We start from the raw sequence: 17,143 nt of genomic DNA on the forward strand, positions 1-17,143 counted from the left end.
GAAGTCCAATTTATCCACTTTTATGGTCACAGCTATGTGTGTCCTGTTTAAGAAATCCTTGCCTACCCCTAAACATCCCTTGAAGCCACCTCTTCCCTTCCGACGTCTTCGCCTCTAGCCAGCTCTTTGCATCCAGTTTCATCCCGTGCTTCTCCATTCTCCTCCCACCGACGTCCCCACCCCACTCCCACTCTTTGCCCCCTCCTCTGCCTTCCTCACTGCAGTCAGCACCATCTCCTGCCCAGGGACAGTCCTGGCCCCTCTGAGAGTCCCTGGGACCAGCACAGCCTCTGGCACGCACTAGGTGCTTAATAAAAGCTCCATAAATGAAGGCAATATCCTGTGGCTTAGCTGGGAATCGTTAAAACTGTCAATTAGCTCTAAACACCAGCTCCTCGGGAACGTTTGAGTAGAGCCAGAGAAACAAAAAAGTTTTGGAAAAACCAACAAGATAGGAATGTTTCGTTTCCTCCCTCGCTGGAGCATTTACCGCACAAACTCAGACCTTGTTAGCATTATTTATTCTTGCTTTGTCCCCAACCGTAGAACAAGGGAAGCCTTTTTCCTGCACCCTCTGACTGCAAGAGCTCCCTGTCACACCCCACAACAGTGTCTGCTGCCCCTGAATGTCGGGGAGACTTGCGATCCCCTAATCCTTCTCTTCACCATGAGTGATGACGTAGCACAGGTTTCTGTAGTCCAGGTTGCCGCACACATCTGGGGGAAACGCTGCAAACATCTGCTTGACCTGGGAAGGAGCAGAGAGTCAGCCTGCACCAGGCCAAGTGGGAGCCAGAGCAGAGAATCTGCTGTGACCCACCAGAATCCCAATTTACCTCCTCCTCACTGAAGCGGTCTGCCTGGGTCATAAGTTTTTCTTTGATGCTGTTCAAGGGAGAGACACAGTCATGTTCAGGGAACGGGATACCCAGCTTGAACATGCAGATCCCAGGAGTGATGAGGGGAAATCGGGGGCAGGGGGACATCCTGGCCCAGGAGGACATCAACCTGGGGCTGGCCCTGCCGGCCCCTCTGATGGCCAAGTAGCTTCTGAACCTCGGTTTTCTCCTCCATGAAGTGGGCTTTCCTCCCAGCATCAGGTACGGACCAAAAGCAACGACCTGGGGACCCCACCATGGGGGCTACTCTGATTTCCCATCATGCACTATAACCAAGCTCTGGATCATTGAGGGGAGACACCTCGGGTCCCCCCGCTGCAGAGGCTCTTTTGCCTGATTCTGGACACACTCTTTTCTCCAGCTTGTGACATTCACTGACACCTGCACAGCGTTTTAGAGACAAGATGCTTGTGCTCCATCAAGGGTACAGGAAGGCCTGCCCAGGTCCATGTCCTCTTGGGCCTGTAAGGGACTGGTGCCCCCTCAAGCTTGGAGGGTCCTGCAAAGTTCTTAAGGGAGCTCAGTGGGCAGGGATGGGATCAGACGGCTGAGTGGGGCCTCGCCCACCCAGAGCATCCTCTGGCACCAGCTGCGGCAGGCCTCACTAAGGACCAATGCACATTTTCCATTATTTATGTTTCTGTGGGACAGTCACAGTTTCCAGCTCTCCAGGCTGGGGACTTTTCACAGACTCTGTTTCAACCAGAGCCTCTGCCGTGGCCTGTCTGGCCTGCCTGGCCTGCAGCCACAGATCCAGGTCCCATGTCCCAAGGCAGTGCCTTCAGTTCCCAAATTAGGTCCCCAAAGGGTCTTCCCGGCCTTGTCCTTGCACTGGTGAGAGTGAAGGTGGTTGACAGTAGAGGGAGGGCTCGGGGTTACTCCGGGGGTGCCTCTGATGCTTCTCCAGTTCCCCAGGATGGAGGTAGGAGCCACAGACCCAGAGGGAGGGGTGAAGGGGAGGACTGTGGCCTGCAGCAACCCTCAGCATCCCCTCCCCATCCCAGGGGAGTATGTGACTCATGGTCTTGGAGTTGAGAACGTGTGAGACGGGACAGACCCTCTCCACCTCCACCCCGCTGCGTCTGCCCCCTCCCTTTGAGATGTGAGAATCTCAAAACTAGCAAAACTAGCCTCAGAATGAAGGCCGGCAGCATTACAGTAATTGATCAGGAAGCCTGGCCCTGGGGAGGAATCTCACCTGCCCCAGGCCACCCTCAGGTCCAGCAAGGTTCTGAAGGGACTGCGTCGGCACAGCTCAGAGGTCAGCCCTGAATCTTGGGTCCTGGGAAGGCTGCCACTCGCCCGCCCACTCCTGCCTGCAATCCTTGGCTCTCTGCTCCCTTGTTGTCACTGGGTGGGGCACCCCCCTACCCTCACGATGGCAGCCCCGGTGCCTGCCAGACAGCTGCCTGCAGCCACTTCCCCTTCACGCATTCCAAGTGAGCTGGTCGCTTTCCCCAATCCTTACTGCCCTCTTGCCCGAGGCGGTGCTGGCTACGATCTGGCTCAGTCCTCTCCCCAGACCCTGGATCCTATGGGCACTGGCCCCTGGCTCTTTGCTTATCTGTCCGCCCGACTCCCTCTCGAAGGCCGTGACCCTCCTGGGAGCTGCAACCCTCTCCTCTCCTTCTCCAGGCTGGCCTCCATGGTGTCCTTGCCTAACTCCTCCTCCGGTTCTCCCATGCTCCCAGGGCAGACGCAGGGTCCAGGGGCTAGGGTGTGAGCGCCCCCCTCGCAGGCCCCGCCTGCCACTCTGTGCTCAGTCTCCCCTACACCACCTCCACCCGCACCCTGCACCCGCAGCCAACTCTGAACAAACATGCACACGCCAAGCCCTGGCCCTCTGAGCTCTCTGTTCCCTCATCTAGAATGCTGTTCCAGCCCTAGCCTGGGCAACCTGTAGTCATCCTTCAAGACCCGCCTTTGCCCCCATACACACTCCACTAGGAAGCTCTCCTGGAGTGACCCACCACTTTTTTTTTTTTTTTTTGAGACAGTCTCACTCTGTCGCCCAGGCTGGAGTGCAATGGCGTGATCTCGGCTCACTGCAACCTCCACTTCCTGGGTTCGAGCGATTCTCCTGCCTCAGCCACCAGAGTAGCTGGGACTACAGGCATGCACCACCACGCCTGGCTAATTTCTTTTTATTATTTTCGGTAGAGATGGGGTTTTGCTCTGTTGGCCAGGGTGGTCTCGAACTCCTGGTCTCAAGTGATCTGCCCACCTCGGCTTCCCAAAGTGCTGGGATTACAGGCGTGAGCCACCGCGCCCAGCCTGACCCACCATTTCTTATCCATTTCTACTTCCACGCACACATAGAGAAGGGGACACCAAGGCCCAGAGAGGGGGAGGGATATCAAGCGATATCACTGGGCTGGGCAGCGGCCCCCCAGCTCCTGGCTTCTGGGAGAGGAGACTGGGCGGCCATCCACCCTGACCCCAGCCCAAAGCTGGCTTATTCCCCTGAGCATTTTGGGGGGGGAAACCCTAGGAAGTCAGGGGAAACTTACACATCGGCCTTGACAAAACCTTTCCCTTCAGTGTCGAACACCTTGAAGGCGTGGAGAATGGTCTCCTCTGGGTCCGTGCCTATAAGCAGCACATACAGGGCAGGGAGAGAGGCAGGTGAAGAGGGGCCCACAGAGACAGACACCAGGCTGGGCAGGGGCTGGGGATGGGGACAAGTTCCAAGGCCCCTGCACAGAGGCACAGCTCTGGGGAACTTCTTCCCCAACTTTCACTGCACAGCGAAGGCCGAGCTCACTTGAAGCAAGAGCAGGGAGGGAAACAGGTAATTGTAATTATAGACAAGGGTACCGCATATATATTTTTGTGAACAACCTGCGCAACTGTACACGGAGACCCTGATTGAGCATTTAATTTGTGCTTAACCCTTCCCTATTTTACAGATGGAAAAGCTGAGACCCAGAGAAGTTAAGTGACTTGTCCAGGGTCTCACAGCTGAGGCTGCTGCATGACCAGTGGTCTGGGTGAGGGGGCACGACTCTGGGGCTCACGTGTTACCCAAGCTGTGCACAAGAGGCCGTGGGTGGAGGAAAAAGAGTTCTGTACGTGGATGCCAAAAGGCTGGGGCTTGGGCAGTGGCATTGGAGGGGTCTGAGAGATTGTCCCGGCCAGAAGTGGGGCAGTTGGGCCAACAGGCCAAGGGAGGGGATTCGGGGGGCAGAAGTGAAGCCAGAGAAATTCCACTTTTATCACGGTCACAGCACAGCCTTGGGGAGAGATGTCATTAGAAGAAATGAATCTGATACCCACAATGGGATTGAATGTGCAGCCCCCACATTGCACCAATGGGAAACTGAAGCCCAGAGAGAGGAAGGGTCTTGCCCAAGGCTTCACAGGCTGAGTGAATGACAGCAGGTGACCTGGCCACCTTCGCCCAGTGCCCTTTCCCCCTCTGTCACCATGTCCCCCTTGTTCACTGTGGATGTGGGGATGCCCCCTTCCTTTCTTCAGTGCTCAAATGTGTCATTGGTGAAAGGGGACAGAGATGGTGCTTGCTACCCACCTCACAGGAGCAGCTAAGATAACATATCATTCATGGTAAGGTTTTAACAAACATGGGTCAGTCAGGGCTGCAAATACGTCTGAGTGCTCTATGCCTGCAGCTGTAAGATCTTATCCCCTGGAGCTCTGAGAGCACCCATGGAGTAGATATGGATGTCTTGGTTTATCATAGAAAAAACAGGCTCGGAGAGGTTTCATGACTTGCCCAAGGCCCCACTGATAAGAGAAGGGAGGATTTAAACCCACCTCTGTGGACTCCAGTGTCCCCTGCTCCTTTTGTCACCCTGTGCTCCTGCCAGTCAGATTAGGTCAGCCAGGGCCATGTGCCTCCCTCATCAGACTAGGTCAGGGCCACTTGTTCCTCCACCATCATACTAAGTCAGGACCATCTGTGCCTCCCCCATTAGACTGGGTCATGGCCATCTGTTCGTCGTCCATCAGACTGGGTCAGGGCCATCTGTGCTTCCTCCATCAGATTAGATCAGGGCCTCATCTGTGCCTCCCCCATCAGACTGGGTCACGGCCATCTGTGCCTCTTCTATCAGACTGGAGCAGAGCCATCTGTGCCTCTCCCATCAGACTGGGTCAGAGCCAACTGTGCTTCCCCCCTCAGATTAGATCAGGGCCTCATCTGTTCCTCCCCCATTAGACTGGGTCAGGGCCATCTGTTCCTCCCCCATCAGACCAGATCAAGGTCATCTGTGCCTCTCCCATCAGACTGGGTCAGGGCCATCTGTGCCTCCCCCATCAGACTAGGGACTACTCAGGATGGGGCAGTGTCTGTGTCTCTGGGCATCTCTGAAACTGGCACAGAGTGAAAAAAACCTGGCACACGCTGGCCTCGCTGGCCTGGGAACTCCTAGAGGGCAGAGCCATGGACTGCCTCTGGGCAGGGTGGCAGGGAGCTGGTGTGCCCAGCAGAGAGGCTCAGCCCAAGGTGCAGCGAGGGCAGGGCTCCAGGCCCTCACAGCCTGGCCAAGCAGGCAGGGGGTAGCGGGTGCCTCTAGGCGGGTGAGGGTTGAGTGACCAGAGCATCATGTGGGGCACCCATGTTGGATTTGCCTCCGAGGCCACAGCCTCCCAGGTTTCACTGATTAGTTGAAAATTCCCAACGTCTTTGAAGAGGCCTCACTGCTGGGGCAGGTTTGTGGCCGGCTCCAGCCTGTCCCCCTGCGGACCATGCACATGGACTTAGGCACCCCGCACAGCCCTGCCACTCCCTGTTACCGTGGCTGGCAGTCCTCCCTTCTCTCCTCCCCAGAGAGAGCCTCTGTTCTTGAGACTGCAAACCTCATAAAATCTGCTATAGAGTGGCCACTTCCCCCCATCATCGTTGGGAATCTCATGACACAGTCTCCTCTAACCAATTAGCGGGGTGGGGTGGCTCCCGCCCCAGCCCTCTGCCCTCCCAGCTCCTGTCCCCTCCCACCGGCCTCTCACGCAGTCTGGCCACGTCTGCACGACAGGCTCAGCCGGAGCCCCACTCCCGGCGCCCCTGCAAAAATGAGAAAAAGCTGCAGCCCAGCAGCCCACACCAGGCCCCGGGTCACAGCTTCAGCTCAACCATGGACCGACATGAGCTTTTAGTCTCAATCTTCCCATCTGCGAAACAGGTTTGGGGCCCACTGTGAGCTAAGAGTCCCCTCCCCTTCCCCTGAGCACTCCTGGAGGTATCTCTAAACTCCTGCTCTGGCAGCAGGGCCCCTCGCCCATGCCCAACACCAGGGACGGGAGGTGCTCATGGCCTCACCTCCTGGGCCGGGCCCTGGGCCGTCCACCCTGGCAGAACCAGAGGCCACTTGCCCAGGCCCTCCCACTGGCCTTTAACACGCCTCCTTCAGTTACGTGCCTCTGGATAAAAGAATCAGGCCTGTCTGCTTCCTTTGAAGTTGCTGGCTGGAGTCACACATATCTTTCCCATAGAGCATTCTTCTCTCCTGGCCTCCTGGGCTTCTGAGCTCTTCCAGGAGGCGGACATGGTCCTGGAAATAGGCCCCGACAAGCTGCCTGGAAGTGGGCCCAGTGATGCTCCTGATTCGGCTAGACAGCCCCAAGTTCAAAGCCTGCTCCGGGTGAGCCTGCCCTCCCCAGCCCTGGGTTTCCTCGTCTCTCACACCCAGGCTGATGGCTGCCTTCCTTCTGGCTCTAGATCTGCCAGGACATGGTGCGTGGAGGCTGCTCTACCCCACAGCAGGTCACAACCCATGAGAGTACTGATTTTTCACCCCATCAAACCTGTGATGTCAGGTCGGATCACTCTGTGGTGGACTGTATGGTGGCCCCTAAAAAGATATGTCCACCAGAGGCTGGGCACGGTGGCTCACGCCTGTAATCCCAGCACTTTGGGAGGCCAAGGCGGGCGGATCACGAGGTCAGGAGATCGAGACCATCCTGGCTAACACAGTGAAACCCCATCTCCACTAAAAATACAAAAAAATTAGCCGAGCTTGGTGGCGGGCACCTGTAGCCCCAGTTACTTGGGAGGCTGAGGCAGGAGAATGGCACGAACCCGGGAAGCATAGCTTGCAGTGAGCCAAGATCACACCACTGCACTCTAGCCTGGGTGACAGAGCAAGACTCCATCTCAAAAGAAGAAGAAGAAAAAAGATATGTCCACCAGAGCTTGCAAATGTCACCTTATTTGGAAAAAAGGACTTTGCAGATGTAAGTTAAGCATCTTGAGATGCAGAGATCATCTTAGATTATCCCAGTAGGACCTGAATCCAACGGCAGGTAGATTCCACGCCTGTAATCCCAGCAGTTTGGGAGGCCGATATGGGCGGATCACTTGAGGTCAGGAGTTCGAGACCAGCCTGGCCAATGTGGTGAAACGGTGTCTCCACTAAAAGTACAAAAAAATTTAGCTGAGCATGGTGGCAGGTGCCTGTAATCCCAGCTTCTTGGGAGGCTGAAGTGTGAGAATTGCTTGAACCTTGGAAGCAGAGGTTTCTGTGAGCTGAGATCGCGCCATTATACTCCAGCATGGGCAACAGAGTGAGACTCCGTCTCAAAAACAAAACAAAAAGAAACAAAGAGGCAATTGGAGAGAGGTTAGATAGAAGAGGATGGGGCCATTGATGATGAGGCTGAGATGGGACAGGTAGAGCCACCAAAGGCTGGGAGAGACAAAGAATGGATTCTCCCCCAAATCTTTTGCCAGATTTTGCACTTCTAGGCTCCAGGACTATGAGAGAATACATGTCTGTTGTTTTGAGCCACCCGGTTTCACAGAATTTGTTACAGCGGGCTCAGGAAACTATTATAAGCTCATTTTACAGACCAAAAAACTGAGGCCAGAAAGCAGATAAATCTGTGCAAGGTCAACCTAGGAGTCAATGGGAAGCCAGGGTCTGACCCTAGGCCTAGCCAAGGCAGGGGGTCCAACGGAGGGGGCCTGGCAGGGGCAGCCTGAGGGTGGGGGGTTGACAGTGCTCACCTCCCAGAGGCCACTGCCTGGGCTGGCCCTTCCTTTTTTTTTGAGATGGAGTCTGGCTCTGTCACCCAAGCTGGAGTGCAATGGCACCATCTCGGCTCACTGCAAACTCTGCCTCCTGGGTTCAAGCGATTCTCCTGCCTCAGCCTCCTGAGCAGCTGGGATTACAGGCACCCACCACCATGCCCAGCTAATTTTTGTATTTTTAATAGGGACAGGGTTTCGCCATGTTGGTCAGGCTGGTCTCGACCTCCTGACCTCAGGTGATCCACCCACCTCGGCCTCCCAGAGTGCCAGGATTACAGGCATGAGACACTGCGCCCGGCCTTGGCCCTTTTCTAACCACGGAACACTCAAGCTCCGGGACATCACTATGGGAGAGCTCCCCTGGGGCCAGGACAGAAAGGGGACACAGATGGCTCCAACCCTCCACCCCACGCCTAATGCTGTGTCTTGGGCAGGTACAGTGGTTAGAGCCAGGGTTTGGGGTTGAGGCTCCATCCCGGCCACTTTTTGCTGGGGCATCTGGGGCAGGGGTCGTGACTCCTCTGGGTCTGAGTCTCTTCATTTGTGAATGAGGCTCCCCAATCTTTCCTCAGGGGGCTCCAGTGACCACAGAAAAAGACAAGGGGAGTAACTTGCCCTGCACAGGGGTCGACCACAGCATCTTTTGGAAACACCCTCCCTCTGGCACGCTCTGCCTATCCCCCCAGCCCCATGTGCAGAGAGGATAAAAGGAGCTCAGAGGTAGGAAGGTAGGGAGGCAGCATGGCTGGGGGCAGTGGGATGGGTGGGCAAAGGGATTAAAGGCAGGGTTTAGTTTTTGTTGTTGTTGTTGAGACAGGGCCTTGCTCTGTCACCCAGGCTGGAGTGCAGTGGTGCGATCTCGGCTCACTAAAACCTTCACCTCCCAGGCTCAAGTGATCCTCCCACCTCAGCCTCCAAAGTAGCTGGGACTACAGGCATGTGTCACCATGCCTGGCTAGTTTTTGTATTAGTAGAGATGAAGTTTCATTATATCACCCAGGCTGGTCTCAAACTCCTGGACTCAAGCAAACCGCCTGCCTCAGCCTCCCAAAGTGCTGGGATTACAGGCGTGAGCCACCATGCCCGGCCAAGGCAGGGGTCTTTACAGTTACCCTGGTCTGCGGTGAGGAGAGGGAAACTGAGGCAGGGCCCCTGAAGGTGCGTGCACCCGGGGGCTGGTGTCTGGGGCCACATCATGCTCCCACCTGTGGTGTGTGTGTGTGTCAGGCCCCTGCCTTCCTACACCCGTCCCCCTGCCATTCCCCGCTGCCCCCCCAGGACTCCAGGAGCCTGGCTCACCCTTCAGCTTCTCCCCAAACATGGTCAGGAACACCGTGAAGTTGATGGGTCCGGGGGCTTCCTTCACCATGGCCTCCAGTTCCTCGTTCTTGACATTGATGCGGCCTGTGGGAGGTGAGAGGTGGGGGCACCCGGGAGGATAAGAGAGAACAGAGCTTGGGCCTCAGAGGATCCCACAGAGCCTCCTCACTCAGCTGCCCCACGTGCCCCCCACTCAGCCCTAAGGCCCTGCCGCCTTTTTGGGGGACTCTTTAGGGGGCATTTGGGCCACAGTCAGCTTCCAGCTGCCCCCAGCATCATGAGAACTAAGTCACTCTCATACCCATTTTATAGGTGAGGAAACTGAGGCCCAAGAAGCTGCAGCTGAGGTGCACCGGGGCTGCAGGCTCAGGGTTCCTGTGCCCCAGGAGGAGATCAGTGGATGCCTGGATGCTGGGATTCCCTGTGGTTCCAGGGGACACTCAGATTCCCAGGGACTCAGGGCCTGGTTATGTCCGTTCCGCCACCTAAACTCCGCATAGGCGACTTCAGGTTCTTCCCTGGGGCCTTAGAGAGGTCAGAAACCTCAACCTGGGAGTTGGGTCTTTCCCTCCAACTCAGCTTCTCCCCTGCTCTCCTGGCCCCTCCCCACACCCAGGGTCCCCTACACCAGGACCAGGCCCAGGCCCAGGCCCATGCTGCTACTCCTGTCCCTGAAGTGTTTTCCCCTTCCCTGGCCGAATCCTTCTCCAACCCCCCAGGAAGTTCCCCTGACTTTCCAGGCAGCGGCTGCCTTTCCCCTGTGCTCCCCAGCACAGGAGCCTCTCACGCTTACCGCGAGCCCTGCCCTGCTGGCCCTAGCCGCCCACTCTCTCCGGCTGGCCTAGCCCTAATCTCCCCCGGCTGCTGGCTCACCCACCCAGAGCGGCAAAGGTGTCCCTCAAGTCCTCTTTGTCTATGAAGCCGTCGCGGTTCTGGTCCATGATGGTGAAAGCCTGGCAGAGACACAGGTGCTGAGTGGCCACCCACCCTTCCAAGCCCAGCCACCTCCCCCAGGGACCGTCCTCCTGCCGATTGCTGCCCAAGGAGCCTCGGGGCAGGTCCCTCTGGCAGCCCAGCTGGGATGGGCTCCACCCCCAACCCCTCATTTCAGGCTCACAGCAAGTCCAGTTTACAGACAGGGAAACTGAGGCTCAGAGAGAGAAAAGCCTGGCCCGAGGCCACACAGCAAGCACAGGGTCAGGTACAGAGAGATGAAGAGGCTGCCTGAGGGCAACAGGTCACACACCCAGACTCTGGGCCATGGCCATGGTGGCCTCAAAAAATAATGTCATTGGCCAGGCATGGTGGCTCATGCCTGCAATCCCAGCAATTTGGGAGGCAGAGGCAGGAGGATTGCTCGAGGCCAGGAGTTTGAGACAAGTCTGGGTGAAATAATGAGACCCTGTCTCTATAAAACATTAAAAAATTAGCTAGGCATGGTGATGTATGCCTATAGTTTCAGCTACTCGGGAGGCTGAGGTGGGAGGATCGCTTGAGCCCAGGAATTTGAGGCTGCAGGGAGCATTGACTGCAATACTGCACTTCAGCCTGGGTAACAGAGCAAGACCCTGTCTCAAAAAAAAAAAAAAATACAAAAAACAAAAACAAAAACAAACAAAAAAACACTAATCATTTAAAAATGTAGTAATGGGCTGGGTGCTATGGCTCCTGTCTATAATCCCAGCACTTTGGGAGGCTGAGGCAGGTAGATCACCTGAGATCAGGAGTTCCAGACCAGCCTGGCCAACATGGCAAAACCCCATCCCTACTAAAAATTCAAAAAATTAGCCAGGCATGATGGTGTGTGGCTGTAATCCCAGCTACTTGGGAGGCTGAGGCAGAAGAATTGCTTGAACCTGTGAGGCGGAGGTTGCCGTGAGCCGAGATCACGTCATTGCACTCAAGCCTGGGTGACAGAGCCAGACTCTGTCAAACAAACAAAATAATAATAATAATAATAATAATAATAATAGTAATAATGACATCTTCAGCCCCTTGAGACTGAAGACTGAACCTCTGCCCAGCTCCTTGAGCAACTGGCATGCATTCCAAGAATCCTCATAACAGCCCCATGGAGCAGCAGACCGACCTCTTTAAACTCCTGGATCTGGGACTGATCAAACATGGAGAAGACGTTGGAGCTGGCGGTGCCTTCTGCTCTTTTCCGAGCTCTTCTCGGTGCCTGCGAGGTACCAGACAAGGCCTTGCAGCGGCCTCTGCCTTGAGGGTCAGCCCCCACCCCGTGTCTCACCTCCCAGGGCATCACAGTCCAGAATGACACCGCTCTGCCCTCCCCGGTGCCCACAGCAGACAGACAAGGCTACCCCTGAAGGCTTGCAGGTAATCAGGACGTTTCCCCAGCCCATGGCAAGAAGCCTGCACGGCGTGCACCCCCACAGAGCTGGACAGCTGCTTCCTGGCCCTTTCCCCCTGGGCTCCGGAAGGTAGGCGGCAGGCGCCTGCACTGCAGAGCAGAGGCGGGCATCTCTTCCTTCAGCCTCCCCATCTCTACCCCGGCATCCTCCACTACAGCTGCAATCTGACCTTATCGCTAGCTGCTAAAAACCTTCTTCGTGTTCTCAGGAGAACAACTGAGCTCTTAGCCCCCCCACAGGATCTGCCTCTTGCCCCCTCCCAGAGCTGCTACTCCCTCTCACCCAGGCCCTCTACTCTGTCCCAGAGCTGCCTTCCCTCCCGGCATTTGCCCCTCCCTGCCTGGAATGCCTTGCTCTGTTGGAATTCCCTGCTTGGAATGCCTTCCCTGGAGAATCTATCTAGAGACTCCTACCCAACCTGCAGGCTCAGCTCCCTGTCACCTCCTCCGAGAAGCCTTCCTTCCCTGACCCCAGGCCGTTCTCCCCTCCCCACACGGCTCCACTGTGGACTGTCACCCCCCACAGCATGTATCACACTGTCCTGACATATCTCTGTGCGTCTGTGTCCTCGACTAAGTGGACACCTCAGGGGTAAAACCCACTTTGCCCCAACTCTGATCTCTCCTGTTCCCACCCTGAACCTGGCTCAAAGTGGGGATCAGCCAGTGCTTGGAAATAGCTGCCCAGAACTCAGGGCCAACCCACGCAGCAGGCAAAGCAGGAGGCCACCCACGTTGAGTAGTTAGATGGTCTCCGGCCGGCCTTCCTGCCTCTGTGATGTCAGGGTGTCTGGAAGTCCACCATTGGGCATTTGCTGAAAACCCTAGGTCCCCAAGACCTCCGAGGGTCCTGTTCCTCAGCAGTCATCCTTACAGCCCCCAGGGGCACTGTGAGCCCCAGAATGGGCTCTTGATGGGGGAAAAGAATTGCTGGATTCCAGAGGGGGAGGTGGACAGGATGGCACAGAAATGGGTTCCCACCGCCAGCTCCTGTCTCCATCACAACCTGTACCACCCTCTCCTGCCAAGCCCTTGTCTACCCACCCCCACCAGAGCAGAGGAGTCCCCTCCTCCCCTGCTCCCCTCCCCCAATGCCTGTGTGGTCTCCCCTGCCCCCAGCTCACTGCCGTCCCCACCCCCACCCAGGAGCCCAGGAGGGCGGGGGCAGAAGCGCCGGATGACTTATAATTAGCTTTTACTGGGTGCTTTGTCTCTCCTAATCCTTTGAAAGGGGGCTGCCAGGGCGGCCGGGACGTTATGATGCTGTAAAACCTCTGTAATATTTATAAATCCTTTCAGACATCATAAAGAAAAGAACTTCCCCGCAGAGTTCATCTCACATAATTACATATACATTTCCTCCGATTAATAAAAAATGATCACTTCCGTCTGTGGGAGGTTCTGCCCTTTCTCTGGCAGACCTGGCTGTGGCCTCGGCATCCTCAGTCCCTGCCCCCCACGCCCCCAGCCTCTCATGATCCCCCCGGTTACACCCCCACCCTACAGTGTCCCAGAGCTCCACGAGGGAGGGAGAGATCATTTTCTCTACTGGGCAAGAGAGTCCTAAACCCTAGGGTCTTTGCAGCCCAGCTGTCTTGAAAATTCCTTTTGAGAATGGGCCCCTGAAAAATAAAATTCCCCTGAAAGGAACATCTCAGGGAAGAAGGGGGGTCACCCGGATCTGGGTTCAAAGCCTGGCTTGGCTGCTCCCAGCCCCTGTGATGCTAAGAAATTCACTTGTCTTCTCTGAGCCTGTTTCCCTATTTATAAAACCAAGAGCATGTCGACCTCAAAGTATCAGGACATGTATTAGACACCTACGGACCTCCAGGCAGGCCCCATGCCCAGTCCTGGGGACCCAGGGCTGAATCAGGCCCCGTCTTGGTCCCCAAGAAGCTCACAGTCCTGCTGGAGACAGGCAATCCATAGATGCTGACACGGAGGAGGGACAGGCACTGAGAAGATGTAGAAGCCCCTAGGCCCTCAGGCAGTCAGGAGGTGACAGGCCGAGGCTGACAGCCGAGTCAGAGCTCTGGGCCCAGACGGACTAATGAGGCAGGTGAGACACAGGCACAGAGGGACAGCCAGATTGATACCCCGCAGGGAGTCCCCAGGGGCAGGAGCCCAGAGTGAGCCCCACGTCACATGAAGTGTACAGGCAAAGGTGAGCAGGGGGACCTCGGAGCTCCAGAGGTGCCACACTGCCCCGAACACTGACCCCCGGCCCTCCCAGGGGGCCCATGCCCTCAGAGCCACTGCCCCTGCGAAGCCCCCAGGCCCTGCCCACCTCGTTTCTCTCCACCCTCCTCTTCCTCATTCCCCAGCAGTCCCCACCAAGTCCAGGAAAGCAGAGACTCAAATCAGGACCCATGTGGAGAGGAGTCCCGAGTGGGGCAGGTCCAGGCGTGGCATCAAGAGGGAAGAGCAGGTCAGACCAGGGACACCATCAGATCAAGGTCAGGAAGGTCAGTGAGAGGCAGAGTGAATTCAAGCAGGAGGTGAAGGTCAGTGAGAGGCAGGGTGAATTCAAGCAGGAGGTGAAGGTCAGTGAGAGGCAGGGTGAATTCAAGCAGGAGGTGAAGGTCAGAATCACACACGGAGTCAAGGTCACAGAACAAGGTCAAAGTTGAGAAATGAGGCTGGGCGCTGTGGCTCACACCTGTAATCCCAGCACTTTGGGAGGCTGAGGCGGGTGAATCACTTGAGGTCAGGAGTTCGAGACCAACCTGGGCAACATGGTGAAACCCCGTCTCTACCAAAAATACAAAAAAAAAAAAATAGCCAGGTGTGGTGGCGGGTGCCTGTAATCCCAGCTACTCGGTAGGCTGAGACAGGAGACTCACTCAAGCCAGGAGGTGGAGGTTGCGGTGAGCCGAGATCGAGCCACCACACTCCAACCTAGGCGACAGAGTGAGATTCTGTTTAAAAAAGAAAAGGAATTGTGGAATGAGGGCAGGGGCAGGGGCAGGGGCAGGGGCAGGGGCGGGGGTGGGAGGGAGGGGACTGCAGTGCTGAAGCCAAAGACACAACAGCCACAGGCCTGAGCCCCCAGGGAGGAGGTGGAGGTGAGAGGAAGGTGGCCGAGGCAGAGGCAGAACAACCCCAGCCTACCATGGTCTGGAGAGCTCCCTGGAGCTACAGCCGGCCTGGGGATAGCTCAGAGATGACCCTTAAATAGTGGTCCTCCCAGGGCCCCTGGCATGCACCAGGCCCAGTGTGGAAGGTGATCCATGACAGGATGGGGACCTCCCTGCCAGGCACCTGCCTTGGGCCATTCAGAGTGGATGGGGTTGAGGGGAATCCGTGGGCAAAAACCACGCACGCAGGGACTGCCTAAGCCTCCAGGATCTCCGAGAGCCCTGGGCCAACTGTTTTCTCTAGAGCCAAGGGACCAAGGCCCAGGAAGGGGCATTTGGCCAAGGACACAGAGTAAGTTGAGGCCGGCAACCCCAATGGGAAGACTTCGCCTTGAGCCGTCAGGGAGTGTTGCCCAGGGTGGGGCCACCCATGCCGGCTGGGACCCACTCAGACTACAGTGTGGCCAGACCTCTGGAGCTGTGGGACTCTGGGTGGGACATCACCCTCTAGGAGGCTCAGCCGTCTCATAGGAATGGGGGAGAGGGTGTGACACCCCCGGGTCTGCTTATGGAGAGAGTGTCTGCATCAATCTGGCCCTCGGGGGCCCCTTCTACCAATATGCCTATTATCAGGGCCCCCATTCCACACCCACAGGCCAGGGGACCCCCTCAGAGCACTGAAATGCTCAATGAAGAGAGAAAGCAAAGAGACAAATAAAAGAAAAATGGGGTGGGCGAGGCGGCTCATGCCTGTAATCCCAGAGCTTTCGGAGGCCAAGGCAGAAGGATCGCTTGAGGCCAGGAGGTCAAGAACAGCCTGGGCAACATAGTGAGACATCCGTCTCTACAAAATATCAAAAAAATTAGCCGAGCATGGTGATGTGCTCTTGTAGTCCCAGTTACTCAGGAGGCTGAGGCAGGAGGATTGCTTGAGTCCGGGAGTTTGAGGCTGCAGTGATCTATGATTGTGCCACTGCACTCCAGCCTGGGCGACCGAGTGAGATATTGTCTCTTAAAAAAAAGAAAATAGAAAAATGGAGGTGACTCTGATGAGGAAGAACTGAAAAATGAGACCTCCATTCCACCCTGGCCTCACACACACACATCCATCCCCACCAGGCCTGGCCCAGCCCAAGAATTCTCTAGTAGATCTGCCAAACAGAGCCCACACCTGCCCTGGAAAGCCCCTCCTGTGTCTAGTGCAGCCCCAGCAGTCCCAGCTCGCCCTCAGAGGCTGCCAGTGTCCATCTGGGACCCGCCACATCTGAACAGCTGCCAGGGCCGGCAGTGCTGGGTTCAGACAGTGAGCCCACGGGTCCCCAGGGGCTGGAGAGATTAACTGTCCCTGGAGCTGGCCTTAGGCCTTCAGGCCCGGGTACAGCTGATCCCCTGCCTTGGGGGAAGGGAATATCATAATAATGAGAAGAAGAGCAGCTAATATACAACACAGAAGGTCAGGCCATGTCTTAAAACATGTGTCCTCACATTCAATCCATACCCGATTTTCCAGATGAGGAAACTGAGGCACACATGGGTTAAGTCACTCACCCAAGGCAGGTAAGAAGTGGGGCCAGAGGCCAGGCACAGTGGCTCACACCTGTAATCCCAGCACTTTGGGAGGCTGAGGAGGGAGGATCACTTGAGGCCAGGAGTTTGAGACCAGCCTAGGCAACATGGTGAAACTCTGTTTCTACAAAAAAATTTTTTTTAATTAAAAAATTAGTCAGGCATAGTGGTGAAGTGAAAAAGTTCCCTTATCCCCTTCACAGGGCACGCGATGGGGGTGTGGCTCGCTTCTTCCATGCCCCGCTGCTCAAACCTCTAGGGGGACCATGCAGACAGGCAGGCTATGGGGCTGCAACCACACCATGGTAGTGTCTAGGGGTGGATGCTTACAGCTCCTGAAGCCACAGTGGGCGTGTGTTACAGGATGCTTTTTTACTTTTGCCATCTGTAGGTGGCTTGTGTTCATCAGCTCAGTTAGACCCTCTGCCTTATCGCAAGGACAAAGGGCTTTCTGTATCCTGGGGTTCTTGCCTTGGCGTACTGTGAAAATTGAATCACACGTGGGCTTGGAGAATGAGTGCGAGGTTTTATTGAGTGGTGGAAGTAGCTCTCAGCAGATGATGGGGAGCCAGAAGGGGGATGGAGTGGGAAGGTGATTTTCCCCTGAAGTCAAGGTGCTCAGCAGCCAGACTCTCCACCGACCATCCCCAGCCAAATTCCCCTGGGCATTTGCGTTATTCAGCCAGTCGATGGCCTGCCAGCATCTGCCGGTGCTGTCAGTGTGCTCTTCCACTCCTCTGCTCCTCTTGATGTCCAGCCACCTGTGTGTGTGCCCACTAGGGTCTCAGGGTTTTCATAGGCACAGGAAGGGCTGGGGGGCGGGGGGCGTGGTGGGCCAGGGTGGTCTTGGAAAATGCAACATTTGGGCATATAAACAAGAATGCCTGTCCTCACCTAGGTCCGTGGGCAGAGGCCCAAG

The 17,143-nt window shown here is 56.3% G+C and overlaps 1 protein-coding gene across 2 annotated transcripts; it reads right to left on the reverse strand.

The window, feature by feature from the left end:
* Positions 1-504: 504 nt before the first annotated feature.
* Positions 505-16,511, reverse strand: MYL10 (myosin light chain 10). Of its 2 annotated transcripts, XM_032753402.2 has the most exons (8): positions 16,256-16,511; positions 11,297-11,389; positions 11,032-11,133; positions 10,085-10,160; positions 9,187-9,291; positions 3,410-3,488; positions 837-885; positions 505-748 (listed from the first exon to the last, which is right to left on the reverse strand). In XM_032753402.2, exons 1-8 carry the CDS (start codon positions 16,331-16,333, stop codon positions 650-652), a joined length of 681 nt encoding a protein of 226 aa, XP_032609293.1. In that variant the 5' UTR covers positions 16,334-16,511; the 3' UTR covers positions 505-649. The 2 variants fall into 2 exon arrangements, with proteins under 2 accessions (XP_032609293.1, XP_058299636.1); XM_058443653.1 differs by lacking the exons at positions 11,032-11,133; positions 16,256-16,511 and having other exon boundaries at positions 612-748; positions 11,297-11,383.
* Between the last annotated feature and the right edge of the window lie 632 nt (positions 16,512-17,143).

This window comes from Hylobates moloch, unplaced genomic scaffold, assembly GCF_009828535.3.
Source record: "Hylobates moloch isolate HMO894 unplaced genomic scaffold, HMol_V3 SCAFFOLD_1, whole genome shotgun sequence".
Classification (NCBI taxonomy): domain Eukaryota; kingdom Metazoa; phylum Chordata; class Mammalia; order Primates; family Hylobatidae; genus Hylobates; species Hylobates moloch.

Excerpts from the sequence above, each read along its gene's own strand:
- MYL10 (XM_032753402.2), bottom strand. The coding sequence starts at position 16,333 with ATGTTGCCTAGGCTGGTCTCAAACTCCTGGCCTCAAGTGATCCTCCCT. Across the intron at positions 10,161-11,031 it reads CTTCTGCCTCAGCCTCCCAA|GCTTTCACCATCATGGACCA; the intron begins GTAGCTGGGATT and ends TGTCTCTGCCAG. Across the intron at positions 749-836 it reads ACCGCTTCAGTGAGGAGGAG|GTCAAGCAGATGTTTGCAGC; the intron begins GTAAATTGGGAT and ends GCTCCTTCCCAG.